At 34.3% G+C, this 22,267-nt stretch overlaps 1 protein-coding gene across 1 annotated transcript in view; it reads right to left on the reverse strand.

The window, feature by feature from the left end:
* SLC25A16 (solute carrier family 25 member 16) overlaps nt 1-22,024 on the reverse strand; it is a 29,225-nt gene extending 7,201 nt beyond the window's left edge. The window contains exons 1-6 of the mRNA XM_033131412.1: nt 21,749-22,024; nt 18,112-18,204; nt 13,454-13,587; nt 12,484-12,547; nt 3,372-3,493; nt 3,069-3,135 (exon numbers count right to left, since the gene is read on the reverse strand). Of these exons, the coding sequence (XP_032987303.1) occupies nt 3,069-3,135; nt 3,372-3,493; nt 12,484-12,547; nt 13,454-13,587; nt 18,112-18,204; nt 21,749-21,878 (610 nt within the window). The 5' untranslated portion in view covers nt 21,879-22,024. The remainder of the gene's footprint in view (nt 1-3,068; nt 3,136-3,371; nt 3,494-12,483; nt 12,548-13,453; nt 13,588-18,111; nt 18,205-21,748) is intronic.
* Between the last annotated feature and the right edge of the window lie 243 nt (nt 22,025-22,267).

Here is a 22,267-nt window from a genome sequence, read left to right on the forward strand (position 1 = left end):
GAATATAGTCAATAATATTGTGATAGCATAGTATGGTGTCAGATGATGGCTGGACTTATCATGGTGATCACTGCTTTAGGTATATAAATGTTGAATAACTATGGTGTACCCCTGAAACTCAGGGGTTTGTTAGCTATATTTTTAGTAAAAATCTTTAAAAATAAATTGTCCCTAGACATTTAAAAAAAAATTTTTTTTCACTGAAAACTAATTATAAAAACAAAAAAAGAAAGAGAAGAAAATACAGCAAAATAGTAAAGAATTCTGCTTCCAGCATAATGGCAGTATTGGTATTCTGAGAGACTTTGTCATTGCAGAATGACTACTGTGCTTCCCCAAAAATAAGACCTAGCCGGACAATCACTTCTAATGCATCTTTTAGAGCAAAAATTAATATAAGACCCAGTATTATGTTATATTATTACATTACATTATATTATATATATTATACCCGGTCTTATGTTATAGTAAAATAAGACTGGGTCTTAAATTAAGTTTTGCTCCAAAAGACAGACTCATTAGAGCTGATGGTCCGGCTAGGTCTTATTTTCGGGGATACACGGTATATCCATTACTGGGCTTGCAAAAAGAATGAGAAAGTCTCCAAGAATCCAAAGCACCATCACCTACCAAAAATATAAGCTGGGGCCCACGTGGGAGTTATGGGCCTATGAGAAAGGGGGAATGTCTCTACGTATTGATGCCAGTAGCAGCAGAGCCATTGAAATGGATCCTGCGTCATTAGGTCTATGAAGAAGGAATCACTGGGTCTCAACCTCAAAGATTAAGATCAAGCAATGAGCTCATAATTAAAGACTACTAAACATAGGAGGAGTCAAAAAAATGTATATTTATTTACAAAGAGTAAGGGGGTAAGGATTCAGCACAAAAAGCAAACAAGAAAGGAGTAAAAAGAAACATAAAAAGCAACAAACAGAAATCAAATAGTATGGTATAGAAACAAGTCCAAATATATCAATCACAACAATCATGAAGTGGACTAACTGACAATTAAATATTTTACAGACTGGGTTAAAAAGAAAATCCAGCTACATGATGAATACAAAAGAAATACCTTAAACATAAAGACATGAACAAGTAGAAAAATAAAAGGATAAAAAGAGATATACCAGGCAAATATAAACTTGGATCTGGCCAAAAAATAATTATGAGATGTGGGGGAGGTGGATTTGAACAATGATTAGATGATACTTAAAATTTTTTTAAAAGTTTCAGATGGTATATCGTCATTCTTTTAAAAAAGCATAGAAAGCTGAATACAGATATGTTGTACATGAAATAACTGATTTGCTTTAAAACAATTTGGAATGAGGGTGGAGGGAGTAATTAGGGGTTAGATAAAACAAGATTGATTGGTCATGAGTTGATCACTGTTGAAGCATGGTGGTTCATTACACTATCGTCTACTTTGGAATGCTTGTAAATTTCCAAATTTTCAGTAAAAACAACTAAGCAAAATAACAAACTCATGGGATGTAGCTAAAGCAGTATTTAGACAAAACAAAATGCTTACATTAGGGAAAAAAAAAACAAAGGTTGAAAATTAATAAGGTAAGCATCCAACTGAAGAATAAACCCAGAGAACGAGGTAGATAATAAAGACATGAACAAAAATCAATGAAATGGGGAAAAAAAGGTAGAGAAGAGAAAAAGCCAAAACTTATTCTTCGCAAAATCTAATAACTGATAAATAGAAATGAAAAAGGGAACATGACTATAGATAGAACAGATGTGAAAAAATGTAAAGAAATAAGGAAGACCGTTTGCCAAAAATTTGAAAAATAACACAAAATAGTCAAGTTCAAAATGGTAAAGAAAGGTATGAATTACCAAAAATGATTCATGGAAATGTGAAAGACCTACAATCATTCAAGAAATTAAACCAATATTTAAAAATCATCCCACAATGAAAACTTTCAAGAAACAGCTAATTCTAATCATCCTATGCAGATCCTTCCTGAGGATGGAAAATGAAGAAAAACCCTCAAACTCATTCTATGAGATGGAGGTATTCAAACCATACAAGGATATTACAAGAAAATTACAAGCTAATCTCACTTATGCATATAGATATAAAACTTCTAAAAACAGGATATAAAAAGATCATTATATCATAACCAATTTGGGTTCACATTAGAACATCTATTAATGTCATTCATCATATTAACAGATTAAAGGAGAGAACTATATGATCACCTCAGTAAATGCAAAAAAGGGTATCTGGTAAAATTCAACACCAGTTCAGATAAACATTCTTATCAAAACTTCCTCAACCTGATGACTGATACATACTACCATAAACATTATGCTAAATGAAGAAGTACTAGAAACATTCCTGTTAAAATCAGTAATGAGCCCAAATGCCCAGGATCGTCACTTCTATTCACTGCTCTACTATAGGTCCTTAGCTAGTACAGTAAGATAAGATAAACAAATTTTAAAACCATAAGACAAATAATATTACTTGCACAAGATCTGATTTGCCCACACAGAAAGCCCAAAAAATCTACAGTAACATGGTGGTTGGTATAATATCAACAAGTAGAATAACAGCCAGTTATAAGATCATATAAAAATTGTATCAAGCAATAAACTGAAAGTCATTTTCTAAAAGATACAACAAAGCTTATAAGGTGTCTACTACTATATTTAGCAAAAATATCTAAGAACTGTGTGAAATTTCATTCAAAATCCTAACAAGGATTCTTGTGCAACATCAAAAACTGATTCTAGTGTGTGAAATAGCAAAATATCTATGGTCCTTCCATTCCTGAAAAAAAGAAGCATAAGGTCAAGGGACTTGTCCTACCACATATAAAGACTTATTATAAAACTGTACTCTATTAGTGTTTTAAGAAGTAGCACTGCAGATCATTGGGGAAAGAATGGACTACTTAATAAAATAGTGCTGGGTCAAATGGTTACCCTGAAGGAAGAAAAGAATTCGGATGGATTAGGGGCTTAAATGTACTCATAAAATGTTGAACTTTAAAAATCATTCTTAGAAAAAAATAAAAAACCAAGATTCTGCCAAATTTGAAACATACCTGCATATGGAGCCATTCCTAATATAGTTGGCATCAGGCCTCTATAAAATCCAAGGAAACCACCTTCCTTTTGAATGAAGAAAAAGTAGATTACATTGTGTTCATTATGATAAACATCAAAGAACAGAAGCATACAGTATAATGAAAATATTATTCTGGGGTCCACCTTAAAACACAGATGTGTTTTCATAATTATTATTAATATCAATTAACCATAAATAAAAAATAACTATTTAGATAACATTCAACATATTTTCCTAAGTAAAAAAGAACATGTTATAGATGAGAAAAGTAAATATGTACCTTTGCATAAATTGTTTTGAATGCATGAATAATTCCTGTATAAGTGTGTTCCCCTTTCACCTGGAATGCTAGGCGTACTCTAACCATGTCAAGAGGGTAAGTACAGATAACTGCTGTCATACCTGAAAAACAGTAAAAATTTAAATATATAAGAAATTTTTTTGACTCATATATCTCTTTCCTGTCATTATATAACATCATATATATCATTATATGAAAGAGGTATACTAAAACGTCTATATGTATGTGTGTATGTGTATATATACACACATATATATACATATATAGCTTTCTTAGCATTAATTGTGCTCTCAAATTATAGCAATGATGAAAACCCAATGAAATCAAAGCTGATATTACTGATACAATAATATATCACATCCGCTGAAAACAACCTTGTAAGTAAAGGATCTGTTTGTAAAATCTTTTCAAGTTCTTCTCATTGTGAAGTTATATTGTTAGCACCAAAAGAGTACAGAGTAAGTGGATCATGAGTATTTTTTTTATTCTGTTACTTGTAGGTATATTTCAAGGTAAGATATTAGAAGGAAAAATTATCTTCATAGCACTAGGCCAGGTATCTGACATTTTACTTATTTTCTCTAATCTTAAAATCTTATAAAAATAAAGGCATTTTTTAAAATGACAAAGCACTATCATTATTTTCTTTTAGAATTTAAGTAAATGTTATTCACTAAACATAAAAATATAAATGTCCAAGGTCATAGAAACAATTGTCTTAGTGATAAAAATCTCCTCATAAGTAAATTTAATATAAAATTCTAGATTTTTCGTCAATATATTATTTCAAATTCCATAAACTATCCAGCTATTTTTTAAATTAAAAAAAAATCTATTTTTATAAGGTATCAAAGAAATGTATGTTCAATGTAGAAAAACTAGAAAACATACAGACAAAAAATTAAACATATACTCATCCTCTATTAATATTCACCTAAATATATATTCCAAACCTTTTACACATGTGCATTTACATACATATGAACAAACACACACAAGCACACACACACACTTAAAAATTATAATAATGTAATTCTATTTTGTAGTCAATTTTTTCTACTTTATATTGTGAATATCTTTCCATGTGAGGAAAACATTACCCAGAGATACCGTAATTTATTAAAATAATTTTCTTAGACATTTGGGTTATCTCCGTTATTTGCTACATGATACTGTAATAGCAAACAATGCTTTGGTGAATGTCCTTATAACTATCTTTGCATCATTTCAATTATGGATAAATTCATAAGATAGAACTATTAGGTCAAAGGGCAAGGCTTTTAATAGAAATTGCTCTCCAGAATGATTGTGCCAATTTATGTCATCCATTAGAATAAAAGCCCTATTACTCTGACTTCTTGGAAGTATTACATAACTATTAGACAATTAGAATATTTGATAATTTTCCGAGCATTTGATGGGCAAAAAACATTCTTGCTGTATTACTTGGCTTGTTCCTCATGTGACTTTCTTTTTCTTTTTTAGTGGTGGTTGTATAACTTTTTGACAATCAGCGGTCAGTTTTCTCCACATGACAGTAGATTTTTGAAAGCGGTGACAGACTTCTGTTTTTTTAATTGGGGAATACTGGGGAACAGTGTGGTTTCTCAGGGCCCATCAGCTCCAAGTCGTCCTTCAATCTAGTTGTGGAGGGCGCAGCTCAGCTCCAAGTCCAGTTGGTGTTTTCAATCTTAGTTGCAGGGGCGCAGCCCACCATCCCATGTGGGAATTGAAACTGGCAAACTTGTTGAGATTTCGCGTTCTAACCAACTGAGCAATCCAGCCGCCCCAGTGGTGACAGATTTTTGAATGCGGTTACCTATTGGTACATAGGTACCAACATATATTGCTTGTTTGGTGAATCTTCATCATCATTATTTTTTCTGGACAAATGCACACATAAACGTGTGCACAAGGAGACATTCCCTATTTCTTTGGCTCAGATAGCTTTGTTGAGCCTGGTGTCAATGCGCACATCTGGAGTTTCCAATCTCCCTCATGGCAAATTTTCTGGACTCTTTGAGCACCCAAGGGCACACTTCTTGAAGCCCACATCATGGATGCACTTGTGAATGTCATTCTGTATTCTCTGTTCAACTACCCTCATGGCTGGCAGAATGGCCCTTCTTGTCACCCTTCTTTGCAAGAGCTATTCTGCTGAGCCCACGTTGGAAAAGGAGCTTGAGGGATTGTCATGACTTTTTTTTTCTATATATACTTTTAGTACTGTATTTTTAACATGATAATTTCAATCTTTTATTAGTCTTACCAAATGAAAATATAATTTTTTGCCATAACTTTGATTCAAACCAGTTACTGTATTTTGCCATGTATAATGCACACCCACATTTTTGGCCCAAACTTTCAGGGGGAAAATTTTTTTGTTTTAATTTTTCAATTCAAAATTTTATTTGTTTGCATTTAGGTACGTGTGGTTTTTTTTTTATTATAAAGGAATTTTAGCATTTATTTTTTAACATATTATGGCACAAACAAATTTTATGTAACAAATAATTACAAAATACAAGAACAGATACAAGGTACAAGAAATTTTATGTACCAGTAAAAATTTATGATATTTACGCATCATACCAGGTCTAGAACTCTTTGTCATTGCAAGTTCACCATAAGTTCAACAAACGGATTATTGTAGTCCAGGATATTATTTTGCTTATGGATATTGTTTATTGATTTCTAGAGTTACACTTTTAATTCATAAGCATGAATAAAAGAACTAAAATCATTTATATAGATATGGAATTAGTAATACCCATATATCATGCCCATCCTCATTATTCCCTCACAAATTGGGACAAAAAGTGTGCATTATACACGGCAAAATACCATAAACAAAAGTGCAATTTAAAGTGATTTCCATATTCTTTTTTTTTCTTTTGGTGATTTCCATATCTTGACCTAATTTAACTTTTTAGTTTAAAACTTTTATTTAGTATTTGTTTATTTTTATTTAGTTGACCTGACGTATCTTACCCATTACTTAGCAAATGCTACTTAATTTTGCACAATTTTTATCAGCCCAGACCCAACTCTATACTGACTTTCAGAGATTCCTTCGGCAGCTTTCCCAAGTCTAAATCAGGTTGCCATTCCTCTATGTAGGAATTGGAAGAGAATATTTTTTATGTTATTATCGAGGTATCTTCGTGGCTCTTTATCTGGTGACTATAATCCTTTCTCTGAGCTAAAAACCTACACTGCGAATATACAGGTAATACTTAATGCAAACACATGCAACCAACCTCAGTTCTCTTTAGAATGACAAAAAACTCAATTCCTTTAGACAATGAGCAGAAAGTCAGTTTAAATAACATGTTAAGTAATGCAATTTAATTTTAAATATTAATATATGCGATACTTTGGATCAAAATTAACCTAATGATGGTCAGAACAGGTTAAACTCATGCTAAGAAAGGCTGATTTATGATTAGCTTATCTGTGGCTCAGCTGTAAGTGATAGTTTAAACCTTCTTTATTTTTAGTTTGCGCATAGCAATAAACTGTCTACTACGTGCCAAGCACATGGAGCCAGATAATTAATAACCCCAGAAAAATATATTCAATACAAAATGTTTGTGAGCTAGTTTGGACTCACAGCCATAAGGAAGTCCCAAAGCACCCTGTTAAGTATCACGGAAATTACTTAGCCTAGGGCCTGTTAGTTTGCCGGATGGGTGTGTGTGTGGGGGGGGGGGGGTAGATAAATAAGAGAGACAGCAGAAATAATATCATACAATAGATTCTTACCCATTGTTTGTGAATAGCTTCCACCTCTGCACACCACGATAACCTACTGACTGGCATTGTTCAGATAGTTTTCATCCCTCAAAGTAAACCTCCACCCCACGACCATCCCATCATCTCCCCACCCTACCATCTCCACAAACCCCACAAGGCGATGACACCCCAAACGCCTTACTCATGACTCTTGTTCTATAAATCCTCTTATCTGTAAACCATCAGGAGTTAGGGCTTTTGAGCAGCCTCAGCTTTCCCGATCTCCTGGGTGGCGCCATTCATAATAAAGAAGCCAATCTTCTCCACTGTAAACCCCAGGTGTCAGTTCTCATTGACTCACTGCACGCCGGGGTGGGCACTGGCTCTTTTGACTGGCTGGGTTTCACACACCAAGTACCTTACAAATATCACCTCTCATCTTCACAAATACCACCAAAAATCCTACAAGGGTGACATTATTATTCCTATTTTTACAAAATAGTTAACCAACTTGACCAAATTCACATAGTAGTTTCTGTATACACATAGGATTTGAAACTATTTTCTGGCTCATACATGTTTGTCTTCCTTATAATTTATTTTTTGTTAAACATTTCCTTTCTAAACTTACTAAACTTAAATTTTTAATTCAGAAATTCCATCAGTCCAGTGATTAGAAGTGTCAGTTCCCCATTTCAGCCAATTTGATTGTGAACTCTTCATCTGAGCTATTTGTTTTCAAACTATTCATTTTCAAACTATTTGACATATTTGTTTTCTACCTATTGGTATATAAACCAGCCATATCTTGGTATATACACCAATTGGTATAAAAACCAGACAGTCAAGACAGTGACATTTCCAAACGGCCTCTTTTAAGTAAGCCAAATCTAAACTAATACAGTACAAACATAGTGTTCCTGAGACAAGGTTTGGCACTAACATTGCATTTAAGTCACAGCAAATACATTATGCAGATATTTATAAAACATCATATTTTGCAGTTTGGCTTAATTTTTTTTGCAGCTTGTGCTGAAGATTTTACAAAGAAATTTAAAAAAAAACAAAGAGAGATTATCTATAAACTACTTTCATCTTTGTTGAAATGATTCATATTAAGGAAGTTTAACAAATATAGAAGAGAATCAAAGGCTGACCATTTTAAGGCTTGATGATGCTGACACTATTTGGTTAAACATCAGATTTTGCCAAATCATCATTATCCATCTCATTTTTACAACTTCTGTACTTGTACAACTCCCTTTTTTTTTTTCTATTCCCTAATCTGGATCACTTTGGTCTTGCCTCTTCCATTTATTTGCTCTCTCTGACAACATTTATTTCTTTTTTCCTTCTCACATGCTCCAAGCCTTCTCGTTGTCTTACTATCTTCAAGTAGCTTAACATGAAATAACTGGGAATTAACTAAATGGTCAAAATGAAAAATTGGTAGCAAATGAGTACATCCAGAAATCTGCAGAGGTAAAGGAGGGATTACATTAAAAATTGCAGGACCATGAGTCAGGCTGAATAATTGGTATAACCTAATTGTACATCAGAGAATGGTAAAAATAATGCCAATGATTACTGAACTGCTAAACTCATGATCTAGTTCTGTAACTCGCAGCCAGTTTATTTCACCATGTTTTTATATGTTACACTTAATTTAATTTTGAGCTATCAATCAAATCTTCCTAAAGAAAAACAAAACTTTTTAACAAGAATGTAAAAATTACCAAGTTGTTTTTTCTCTCTCCTAGGTTGCTGTTCAATATTCCTAAAAGCAATTCAATGATTTAAATGTCATTTTAAACCTTAGAATGTAGGGTGATGCTTCCTAATAAATTTGCACTCCGATAATTCTTGAAAACTATTTAATGATTTTAAATGTTTATATTTAGAATGAAGGGTAGGTGAGAAATATTCTTCTAATAATCACATTTTACCCTTCACTCTAACTATAAAATTATGAAGCCCTGTATAGGGCTGGATTTAGACTTTTAGAAACCCTAAATACGGGGAAGATTATGACATCTTGCATTTTTTAAACTAAAAACAATACAACACTATAAAAGTAAGTTTGAGGATATCCAACCAAGTTTGATTTTCCCCACAATGACTAAGTTCAATGTTTTTTAAAAATATCAAATTTCCCTGCTTTGCTGGGGACCTAAGAACGTGCGTAGCCTATCTGTCAAGTAATCCAGCACTAGCATTATATTTTTGGTTTGGTAGCTTTTCTCATTTCAGCTAATTTATTTTTTATTTTTAAACTATTTTTGACGTACAGTCAAAATTGGTCAAACGGTCAAAAGGAGTTAAGAGTATAGACTCTATATAGTGAGCCTGCTTGAGTTCAAATCAGACGCTATCACTAAGTAGCTGTGTGACCCCGAGCAAGTTACTTAATCTGGGTTTCAGTCTCAGTATCTATAAAACGGACATCATAAGAAGTAGTTACCTAAATTAGGATTTTAAGAAGATTGAATTCATATATGTAAATGCTTAGAATAACCGTTGACACATAGTAAATATTATATCTAAGTGTTAGCAATTGTTATTCTTACAGTCTATTTTTTTTGAAGCTATTCATTTTTTAACTAATTCCTTTGAGAACTAAATCATTTGTCTCCTGGTTTTACTAAATTCCTCCACGCCCAATCTCTTTTCATGCTCATCAGTGCTTAAGAATTCAAATAAAAGAGAGGCCCAGCTAGGATTATTGGAGAGGAATATGTAAGAGTAGGAACTCAGTTTGCTACTAATAATCAGAATTACATATATGTCACCCAGGAGGTGACTGGGATTTTTCAATTCATAAAGCTAGTCTCCCATTTAAACCCTTTTTCGATCACACATTTCCTCCTTACTATTCTACCAGTACTGCTTTACAGGAAGGCCAAAAATAGCCCTCCAAGCACAAATAAGGGAAATCAGAAACTCTTACCACAAATAGTGGTAAGAGTTTTCCTCTTCTCCCATTTTACAACTACAATTCAATACAAAGAGCAGAATATCTTCATCTTCCAGGGCGCAAGGAGACTCAATCAAGTTAAGATGGGTCAGCCAGCCAGAAGTCAAGAAAACATAAATAAGCATTGGATAAGGGAAAAACCATGGATAAGGTAGGTCAGATTGAACACCATAAATCTAGATAGAAAAATATCAGGCTGAAGAGACACTGGTTTCAGAGTCTAAGGTATCATCTGGAAAGTTCCTAAGACCAGTGATCTAAGACAAATCCTATTATCTCAACAACCAGTAAGATGATTATCTATGGCCATAATGTCTCCAACCTCTATCCACAGGTTTTTGTTATCTTTGGAGCATACTTGCTCAACATCTGACCAAATTCCTCTCCCCATACCATATGTGGAGACCTCAAGGTCTTTAGAACTACCAGAATGCTTAACTGTGCACACTAAATAGCAGGGGCCCAGTCACTCAAAGGACAAATAATATAGATACTCTAGCCACCCATACCTCTCTCTTTGCCACTGCTAATACCCACCAAGGGTATTAGCCAAAAAATAGCCAAAAAAAGTTATCTGAAATCCTGGAAATCTTATGATAACCACTACAATCAAGACTTTGATACAATCACTTTCCAATGGTCTTATTTCCATTAGCAGAAATAAAAATTGTCAATATGTTGGTTTATAACCTTGCAGATTTTTTTCTATGAATGTTTCCATATGTATTTACTTTTTAAAAACCAACATATTGAAAACCAACAATTCATTTTTGTAATTCGCTTTCCACTTATGTAAACACCTTTCTTTGCCAATAAATACAACTCTACAAAAAAAATATATTAATGGATGTGCAGAATTCTGATATATGGATTTTTTAACCACTCTTCTATTGCTACATATTTAAATTATATTTTGATAAAGATCATTTCTATGATAACCAAAACTACAATGAATACCTTTGTTGCTAAATATCACTACATACATCCTTACATCTTAAATAAGTTCACTGAACTTAGTATTATATGATAGAAGTGGTGCTTAAAATCAGGGTGAAGGAAAAATATTGAGTAAATAATGTTGGCACAATTGACTAGTCAGAGAAAAAATTTATTCAATCCCTATATCATTCTTTATATAAAAATAAATATTAAAGAGAGAAACATACAAAATCAATATAAAAAAGTTTTAGTAGAAAACATGATTAAATGTTTTTATCTTAGAATGGGAAAAGCATTTACAACACAACACAAAGTTTTGAAGCTACAGAGTAAAAGACTGACCCATATGGCTATGTAAAATTTCCATATGGGAGGGAAACAACTTTTAGATGATGTTTCTAAAAAATTACAAGTAAGCTTAAAAGACAAATCTAAAACTGGGAAATAATATATTAGCAATATTTGACCAAAAAAACCCACTAATGTTCTAATTCCCAAACTCATAAAAATGAATATTTAAAGAATAGAAACAACTCAAAGCAGAAAGAGACATATAAATGGTAAATAAAAGTATGAAAGGCTGATTAATCTTACTGATAATTAATTGCCAAATACTGAAAATGTGAGGGTGGCCAGATGGCTGAGTTGGTTAGAGCACGAGCTCTGAACAGCAGGGTTGCCGGTTCGATTTCCACATGGGCCAGTGAGCTGCGCCCTCCACTAGATTGAAGTACAACGACTTGGAGTTGATGGGCCCTGGAAAAACACACTGTTCCCCAATATTCCCCAATAAAATTAAAAAAAAAAAAGAAACATCTATGTACTGATATAGAAAGTCTTAAGATAACTATAAACAAAAAATTCTAATCCTATACAGTAGTATTAGAAGAAAGCATACATAAGAAATTGCTAATAGTGATTGCTTCTAGGTACTGGAACTATTTTCATTGTATAGGATTATGTATTACTATAGTCATAATTTTTAGAATTGTTGGGGGGGAAAAAATAAACATTTCCTGAAGTAGAATTGTCAAAGAGAACGTATGTTTTTCACATAGTTGTAAGTTTAAACTATTTCTTACCATCTCCTACTGTAAAATACTCTTTTGAGTTGTGATATTGATTTTCTTTTCTTTTTTGTTTTAAGTGTGATTTTCCAGGACCCATCAGCTCCAAGTCAAGTAGTTGTTTCAATCTAGTTGTGGAGGGCGCAGCTCACAGCGGCCCATGTGGGGATCGAACCGGCAACCTTGTTGTTAAGAGCACCGCGCTCTAACCAACTGAGCAAACCAGCCACCCCGATATTGATTTCTTATATAACTGAGTAGAGAAAGATAACAAATGTATGCTACTTAATCGGTGTCATACATATCACCTAAGCCAAATTAAGTATTTTAATAGAAAACAAATTTATCAGAAATCAAATATACCTACTCCTCTTACCTGCCATGGATCCAGCCATTAATCTGTGCACATGACCAGAAATTCCCAGCTTTGTAGTAATGAACTAAAAACCAAAAAACATCAAATTAAATGAGATATTTTTAAAACACTACTCATTTCCGTTTAATAATGAAGATTTATTTCAAAAGTTACAGAACTAGTAAAATCAGTATTCAATAAATCTGAGTGAAATGAGTACAATTACATGAACTGGGCAGTGTTATATTATATCATAAGGAGGTCAGATATTTCCTCTGTAGCCTCTGCTGTAATTTTGTACTTTTACAGAAGCAATCTAGCTTACAATTGCCAAATACACTATACTATACATTGATGACTATAAATATTTAAAGTGTGAATGGGAATAGTAGGAATAAAATGTTTCTATAGACAATAATGTCTTGATATATTGATGGCACCAATTCTGACTGACTAGAATAGAACACTGTCATTTTAAGATACCTTAGGAAATTTAACATACTTAACCCCTTTCTGTGTTAAGATGTTTGAGAGGATAAACTTTCAGTCAGCTAGAGAAAAGAAACTTAATCAATGAGCAAGATGGGAAAAGCTGTTAACTTAGATTATTATTTAAAAACAGACTTTCACAATATGGTTTCACTGTTTTATTTATAAGAAAATCCAAAGCCATAATGCTCCTCTCCTACAAGTGAGAAACAAAAAGTACATCTAAGTATTAATCGTTTATGGTTTCATTATTATCTACTTGAAGGATACTTTGTCTCTTCATAACTGTGAACATAAACAACTTATTCAAAAATGACTGACAATTTTGGGATAACACCACAACCAAATTATTTTTAAAATTTTAAACTACCACAAGACTTATTTCTTCAAAACCGCATTACTTTATCTATTCATCCAAAGTAACTTTAAAGGCCAAAGCAAATGCCTTGTCAACTAGATGTGATGTTCAAGACACAAAAGAAGAAAGAAAATGAAAATTCACCATTTTATAATGCTCAAACGCCATAAACTGGATTGCACCATAGGGAAAGATTCGAATCATCATTGCACCATTCCCTTTATACAATCCGAGGTACCCCTCCTTTTGCGGAACAGCACGCAAGGTAGAAAATACTCCTATTTTTGGAAGAAAAATGCTATTAAAACAGAGAAAGCTATCTAAATTCAAATTTTCATCACAAAAAAATTTTCATGACAATCACAGGTAAAATTATGCCATCATTCATAATATTTTGCTTGAGGAATTACATGAACAGTAATTTCTATATAACAGCTAAACCTACTTAAAATATAGCACATGTTCAAATTATATAAACATATTGCATGTAAAAATATAAAGCATATTATAGAAGAACAGCTACAAATTATAGTAAACTACATTTATAATTATCACAAATTATATTAAACTATAGCAATCTAAAAAAATATTAACAACAGAACATATTCAAAGTCCAGATATTGCACTGCAGACGATCAACTGTATCTGGAAGGATGAAGGAAGGTTGCCCAGACTGACCTACATACATGTGTGGTTTGTTCACGTAAGTATACTGCTAAGGAAACAAAAAAAACTACCTATTAAAACTATTTAAATTTGGGGGCAAATTTTCATTATTTGGATACTTTTATTAGGACTACTGATAAACAAAGGCGGGAGTTCTGATCCTATGTATTGACATGTTTATTATTCTGTTAATGCTAATCACTAATCCTATTTGCAGTACAGACTTCCCATAAACATGTCACTACATACTTCCATTATTAAACTATTTAAATTCAGATTCCTTTCCAAATTTTTCAAAAAAAATTTGTTCAAATACGAAAGTAAATTACTAGTCTCATTCTGAATTTTAGAACGCAAGTAACCTTTGATCCCTTCCCAGAAATTAAAATTGTAGGTACTTATTAACATCTAAGAAAACATACATCCTCAAAGCATTTTTAATAAGCAGGCATCTAAATGGACTAACAGTCTAATAGAGAATTCTATTATGTATACATACAGCTATGTGAATAATATGTAAAATTCTCCCAAAATACATGAATAGTAAAACTAAGTTCCCCCTCACAAAATATTCTATTTAAGATGTCCACTTGCTGGAAGAGGGGGCAAAGGTTAAGCCCTGTTTAATTTGACTCAAATGTGTTTAAAATGATTTAAGGGTAATCAAATTGAGAACAATGGCTACCTAGTAGGGACAAAAAGGCCTATGGCGGGGACATACAGAGGAGGTTTCAATGTGCTGATGTTTATTTCTGAATCTCTGTGTGGGTCCACATGTTTATTATTTTTATTATTTATTATCATTCTTTAAAACTCTTTGATTATCACAAACATTTTAAGATAAACCATTAGGACAACTGAAACAGATACAGTACTTTCAAAAAAGGAAATCCAGAAAACAAAGGAGGGGGTGTGACGTGAGAGGACAAGAAAATCACAATAAACAAAAAAACATAAAATAAGAATGTAAGTAACTCATTGATTGCAAAAAATCTAAATGACAAATCCCTCTATTAGAAGCCAAGACACTCAAATTCTGTTAAGAGGTCATATTTAACCGTATGTTTTTACAAAAATCTCACCTAAAACAAAATAAAGAGAAAGACAAACAGATGAAAAATGGATGTTGAATGTTTTCAAATGGCCTTTAAAGATCCACTGAGACAACTGTATTTCTTTTTCCTTCAACCTACAGTCTGTACTATTTTTACTTTGGGAAATGAATTGAAATTTTGTTTTATTTTAATTTTTTCCCCATTACAAATGACATACAAATATTACTTTCAGGTGTACAACATAATGATTAGGTATATATATATATATATATATATATAACTTATAGAGTGATTGCCCTGATATATCTAATACCCATCTGACTCCATACATAGTTATTAGAGGTTTTCTTTCTGACATAACACTGGAACAATTTTTGCAAATGTTACAAAAATGTTTGGAAAGACTATGTATTCTCTATAGGGTGCAAAGTCCCCTGTGTATCTGTTATATCAAGTTTATGTGTTATTTAAATCCTTCTCTGTATCTTTACTTAATCAAACTAGGATTAGAAGGAACCAACATCTGGTAAAATATAAGCATATGCTTGTGTATGTATACATTAGCTCTAAAAGGAAGTGGAAGAAACTTGTAAAAATGTTTGATTCCAAAGAGGGGAATAAGTGAGGGAGACATTCGCTTTTGTAATTATTGAATTATGAGCTTGTGAAAATACTATACATTGAAAAAATAAATAAATAAAATGTAAAAGCAACAAAGTTAAAAGTAAAGACTTTTAAGAATCATATTATGATTTATCTACCAAAAATATTACATTTGATTCTATAAAGCTAAATGGAGGTAAAAGATTTATAACATATTACAGGAAAAAATTCTTGTGTTTGTTTTTGTTTTTAGGAAAAAATTCTTTACATTAACATTGTAAATTGGGGGAAGGAGAAATTCTAATTACCATACTCCTTCCTTTTCATTCAGCCACAATAATTTGATTCAAAATAAAAAGTAGTTTTGTCTGAAATTGATATTACATAATAATGAATGTCAACTGTATTTGATAAGTAAAAAATAAATTAAAAAGCAAACAAAAAAAGCAGTTTTTGATGCCTTTGGAAGTAATGTCACACATTTTTTTAAAAGAAGCTACAGCAGAGGTTTTATTCAATAGCACATCTTTATCTTTAATTTGACTGTGAAAATTCATGCTTAAAAAAGTAAAATTTTTAAAACTATCTTACGCATACATAAAAAAGTGAGGTACCTAGAATAAAATATCCAAAAACATTTTTAAAATAAAAAGCCAACAACACCTTTTTTGTTTTTGGCTTATATATTTTAAAGATACATGAAACTCCAATACTGCACCAAAAGTTCATTGTTGCCCTCCAGGAATTCCATTTCAAATTTTGCGTGCCTTGTAGGGTACACTGTAACCCATGGCATGCCGCCCTGTAGAGCGTGAAATCTAATGTGAATATGTCATCTAATGATTACAAATCAGGAAACAAAACAACATACATCAGCATGGGGAGGAGGTTAAAGTAATAAAACAATCCTGTTCAGACATTCATATGTTGAGCTATTGTAAAGCACCCCAAGATATTGGGTAATATAATTCATCTCCTTTTCACCCTCAATTGAGATAACAAAAGAAAATCATTTCCTTCCTTTCCAGTTTTACATAATCTCTCAATAAGTTCAAAGGTCTGATTCTTTCTATACATGAGCAGTACACTGTGAAGATACACAATTCATTGCTGGACACAGAGATAGTAGCAATTTTTTCTTTCAATTTTAAGTATAGACTTAGTACTAAAAATATTGAGAAGAAAATGAGATACAATTAATATATAACATAAATATCCATTCCATTTTTTGAGAAAAATCACATTTAAAAATCCAATTGAAAAAACAATTGATTCTTATTCACTCTGTTAACCATCTTTCTTATACAGTAACGCTACATAGATCATGCAGAGCACGCATCATTCATATCTATTGAAGCATGAAACTGTAAAGCAATGGAGTGTGTGCTATGAGTTAGTTGCCTCAACCTAATTTTTTTCTTGGTCTCTGTCCACATTAACTTTTTTATTTTAAATCTTTTTCCCTCTAATTGAAAAAGTAATATATGCTCAACACATATTACAAATCAGCTAAGAGGAAAAAATTTCCTCTAATCTCACCACTGAAAATTAACCACTCATGTTTGTCTAAATACATGTTTACTTCTATAAAATGCTATATGATTCAACCATTTTGTAATATTTTTTTCACTTAACTAATACATTATGAACATTGTTCCTAGTTAATATTCTTTTACAATTTTCTGTGGTTGCAAAATAGTCTATAATAGGGACTTATTTATTTATGTAACTAATACTTATTATTTAACTTAGCCAATTCCCTATTATTAAATGTTTTGGGGTTTTTCAGTAACATTAATAATACTTTGATTCTTTTATATATACATCTTTGAGCATGTTTCTGATTAATACTTCCTCAAAAATACCTTCCTAAAACTATAGTGCAAGGCCAAAGAGTATGTCTTTTTGATGCATATTACCAAAATGCTCTCCAAAAGGGCTATAAAACATTCTTACTTCCACCAATGATCTATTATTAATGTCCATGTTAATTAAATGGCTGACTTTTATGTTTGTAAGGAAGTAAGGGCTTGATTTTTTTTTTAACAGTGTAAGTTGACCCATATATACTAATTGCATTGGATTAAGTGCATTGCTTGCACTAATATTTCTAGAATGCATGTTTAACTAAATGTTTAAAAGAATAAACATTATCTCCATCACTGATTAGATTGTTTTTAAAACTCAGGCTGAGCTGTTAATGTGTCTGTCAAGGATATGACACATTGATTCCAATAAACAAATAGTACATACTTCAATGATTCGAAGATTTTGCTTTAGAGGATATCAGTACCCGAAAATGATAATGTATAACCACTAGTTCAAATGAAAATATTAAAATGCGTAAGAGATACATCCCTTGCAAAATCTGACCCCAAGCTTGAACTCCTTTTTGTGTCCTCTTTCTACTATAATTCAAAACTGGAAACCAAGATAGATATTTTCATTCATTTGTAGCTTTAGCATCTATTAACTCACCTAAATGTTTATAATGATGATTGTGAGCTTGTAATAAAACCTTTACTCGATCCAAGGGAGCAACTGTTGTTTTTGCACAGCATCCGGCAATACCTAAAAAAATTTTAAGAGGTCAGGAAGATATCGCATACCGTTTCTTTCCAATGGAAATCATTATTTGTTCAGCCAACACACTCTGTGGTGTCTAATTTGGTCTCCACGGGTAGAACCATCCCGTAGAAGGGATATGCAGATAATTGGCCCTCATTCCCTGTAACTTAATCCTTGAACATGTCATACGTGAATGTAAATCTGCCTCCTAATACCGAAGAACACTGGGAATCTTGTTAGATGTGTTTATGGAGACAGACATTTAAAGGTATTTACTCAACTATAAGTCTCTGTTTGAAGTAACCTCCTCTTCTGCATAACTTTTGCATTGAAACAACCAACTTTTACCCAAAAATTCATTCATTCATTCACACATTCAGCAATTAGGTATTTGATCCCTACCATTTGCCACTGTGCAGACACGTGGATGACAGTAAAGTGCATACATACAGGCCAGCCCTATTAGCTTGGCATACTTCTAAGGCGATAATATATACAGACTTTATGCTATGTTGTTTGTGTCCCCCGCAAAATTCTTATGTTGAAAACTAATTCCCAATGTGATGTTATTTAGAGGTAGGGATTTTAGGAGGTGATTAGGTGATGAGGGCAGAGACCTCATGGAGGGGATTAGGGCTCTCATAAATGAGGCTCCAGAGAGACCCAGGCCCCTTCCACCCTGTGAAAACACAGCAAGAAGGTGCTGTCTGTGAGGAAGCAAGTCCTCATCAGCCACTAAATCTGCTGGTGCCACGATCTTCAACTTCCCAGGTTCCAGAACTATGAAAAGTAACTGTTCATTGTTTATAAGCCACCCAGATTATGATATTTTTATTATAGCAGCCCAAATGAGCTAAGGCACTTTTGTAAAGTACCTTACATGTAGAAATGTTCCTTGACTTATGATGGAGTTACATCCCGATAAACCCATCATAAATTGAAAATATTGTAAGTTGAAAATGTATTTAAATTAAGGGTGAATTTTGATAATAAATGATACCTAAATGATACCGTAATCAATAAATGATACCTTAATGAAGCTGATTTTAAAACAAAAAACTATGTAAAGAAAAAATTATGCAAGCTTCTAAAAATAAACAGCTTAATCAAGATTCCTTTGCAGTTTCCGATACTTGGTGTCTCCAATTCTTTCCCTCTTTTTAATGATTTCATGTAGTAACTAATTGTAAGATACACAGGAAAACATGCACAAATTATAAATATGCCACTTAATGAATTACTGCAAGGTGAATAGAACCACGTAAGGACCAAATCAACAAATGGAACATTACCAGCCTCCCAGAAGTCCTACTTGTGCTCCAAAATCACTATTTGCCCTTCCTTCTTAGAGACAACCAATCAGCCTTCTGACTTCTAACAACATGGACTTAGTTTTGACTGTTTTTGAACTTTATGCAAATAAAATCACCCAGTATGGCTTGTCTTGTGTCTGGTTTCTTCTGTTCAATATTATGCTTGTGAGATTCATCCACATTGTTGCCTGTGACAGGAATTTATTCATTTTCAGTGCGGCATACTATTTCATCATATCATATTATATCATATTTTGGTTATATAGTCTAGCATCGATGGGCATTTAAGTTGCTTCTGGTTTGGGGCTACCATGAATATCGCAGTCGTGAACAGAAGTATATATGTTGGTATAAACCTAGGAGTGGAACTGCTGGAACATATGGCATACAAACATTCGGCTTCATACACAACTGCTTAACTAGTTCTCCAAAGTGGTTGTACCAATTGACATTACCATTAGCAGCATAGGAGAGAACTGGTTGCTGTCCTTGCCTACAAGTACCATGACTCTATTTCAATGACTAGTCAACATCACAAAATGTAACATGTCCAAAACTCATCTCCTCTCCCCCACCACCATCATGAAAATTGCTCCAACCACAGCCTTCCCATCTCAGTCAATGAGAGCTTTATCCTTTCAGCTGCTCAAACCAAATAGCCACCCTTCACCCGTCTTCCTTACCCCATCTCTTATCGGTGAGAAAATCCTGTTAGTTCTATCTGTACCAGAGAATCACAGTTTTTCACCACCTCTCCTGTTACTGACCTGATCCAAACTACCATGAGTTATTTCAACAACCTCCAAATTGGTCTCCTTGCTTCCGTATTTACCCCCCTACACTTATTCTCACAAGAAGCCAAAGTCATCTTTTTGAAATATGTTATATCAGATCACTTCTTTGCTCAACACCTGTAATGGCTCCCTACTTCACTCCAAGTAAAAGTCAGACTCTTTACAATGGTATACAAGGCCCTTCATTTTCTGCCCCTCTTTACCTCTCCAACCTCCTTTCCTTATCAACCACACTTGGCTGCAGTCACACAGGTCTCACTGCTATTCTTTGAACAGACTAGGCCCCCTCCTACTTTGAAGCCTTTGCTTTAGCTTTTCTCTCCTCCTCAAATGCTTCTCCTTAGACATCAACTTGCTAAACTCCCTACTTCTTCAAGTCTGATCAAGTGTCATCCTTTCAATGAGATTTATTATGACTACTTTGTTTAATATGTGCTAATTAGCCTCTCCATTTCCTTGCCCCATTCTCCTTTTTACTTCTTCCAATTGCATTCATCACCCTCTAACATATTATATAACTGACTTTTGCGTTTTGTTTATTGTCTCTGTCCCCACAACTCCCCAACCAATGTAAACTCCGGGATCTTTGTTTTGTTTCCTGATGTACATGGAGCATGTAGCAGGCACACAGCAGGCATTCAAATGTTCCTGGTGTAAATGAATGAATGTCCTTTTTATGAGAACAAAATAATTAAGTTCTTTAATACTACCTCAGCATACAGATACTATCTTTCTACAAGTCCTCATATATGGAATTTTTTGAAATTCCCAGCCTTAACAAATAATTAAGTGATGACAACCCAGACAATCAATTGAGAAAGGGTAGGGAGTGAAACAACTCTTTATAGGAAGGCAGAGAGAATTTCTAAGAGAATACTAACCTTCTGGCCCTACAGTCACACCAGTGGTAGTCACACCAGCTATCTGTCAAGTAGCTGTGGCGGAGTTTACTAGAATTACTGGAACCAGTTTTAGTTGTAGACAGTTTTGAATAATTTCCCAGTCATGTTTAAAAAGTTAAACTCCAATATTTGTTTTCTTTTAAGTAAACGGCGCAATCCAATTCTGCAATCGGTCACCGATGGTCTTTACAAAGGAAAGGGGTGCCCAGCATGTTTCACTGAAGCCCTGGGGTCTTTGTAAGAGACTCCCCCCCTTTCCTCTGCCACCCAACCCTGAAGAATGGGTGCCTGGTTCAGCCCTCCCACCTCCCCAGACGCCCCACGACAGTTCGAGGCCCTTTCTCTCCAGGATCCTGCTATCGCTAGCCAAGTGATTATGAATTAGAGAAAGGTGACAGTAGGTCAAGGTAAACATCATCTGGCTGAGCACTGAAGCAGCCATTGTCCAAGACTGGCATCGCGGCCGCATGCAACCGACCTGCCCCAGGTCCTGCCCCGCCACCCCGAGCGCGACCGGGTCCTCTCCGCCGACACCCACCTCCGGCCAGGAAGGAGCGCAGCCAATAGAAGTCTCGGCGGGTAGCGGATCCTCCGGCTCCTGCCGCCTGCGGCATCGCGGGAGGGGGGTCCGCGGCTGCCAGGGCCGCCGCCGCCGCCGCCGCCGCCATCAGGACCAGAGCCGCGTCGGGAGCTTTAGTTGCCAATTTACAAACCACGGGCCGGAGCCGCGGCCATCGCTGGCTGTGACAGGGCACCCACCGCCGCGCGGGCGGGGCGGAGTAACCCGGGGCGGCGCGGCGCGGCGCCGGCTGATGGCGTAACCAGGGGCGGGGCCGGGCCAAGGCCCCAGGCCCGAGCCCCTCGGCCTCGTCGTCCCCCAGCCAGCGTCACCCCGCGTGCCTACTCCCAGGCTTCGCTTTCAGGCCCCTTCTGTTCATAGACAAGAAGGGAAGGTCCAGCGGGAAGGTTCCTGCAAAACCCACCAACTCAGAAAGCTCTTCCTGGTTCATTATCCTGTTTGGACAGTTGACCTGTAACTGCCCATAGGGTTGTCTTC

Source organism: Rhinolophus ferrumequinum, chromosome 16 (assembly GCF_004115265.2).
Source record: "Rhinolophus ferrumequinum isolate MPI-CBG mRhiFer1 chromosome 16, mRhiFer1_v1.p, whole genome shotgun sequence".
Lineage (NCBI taxonomy): Eukaryota > Metazoa > Chordata > Mammalia > Chiroptera > Rhinolophidae > Rhinolophus > Rhinolophus ferrumequinum.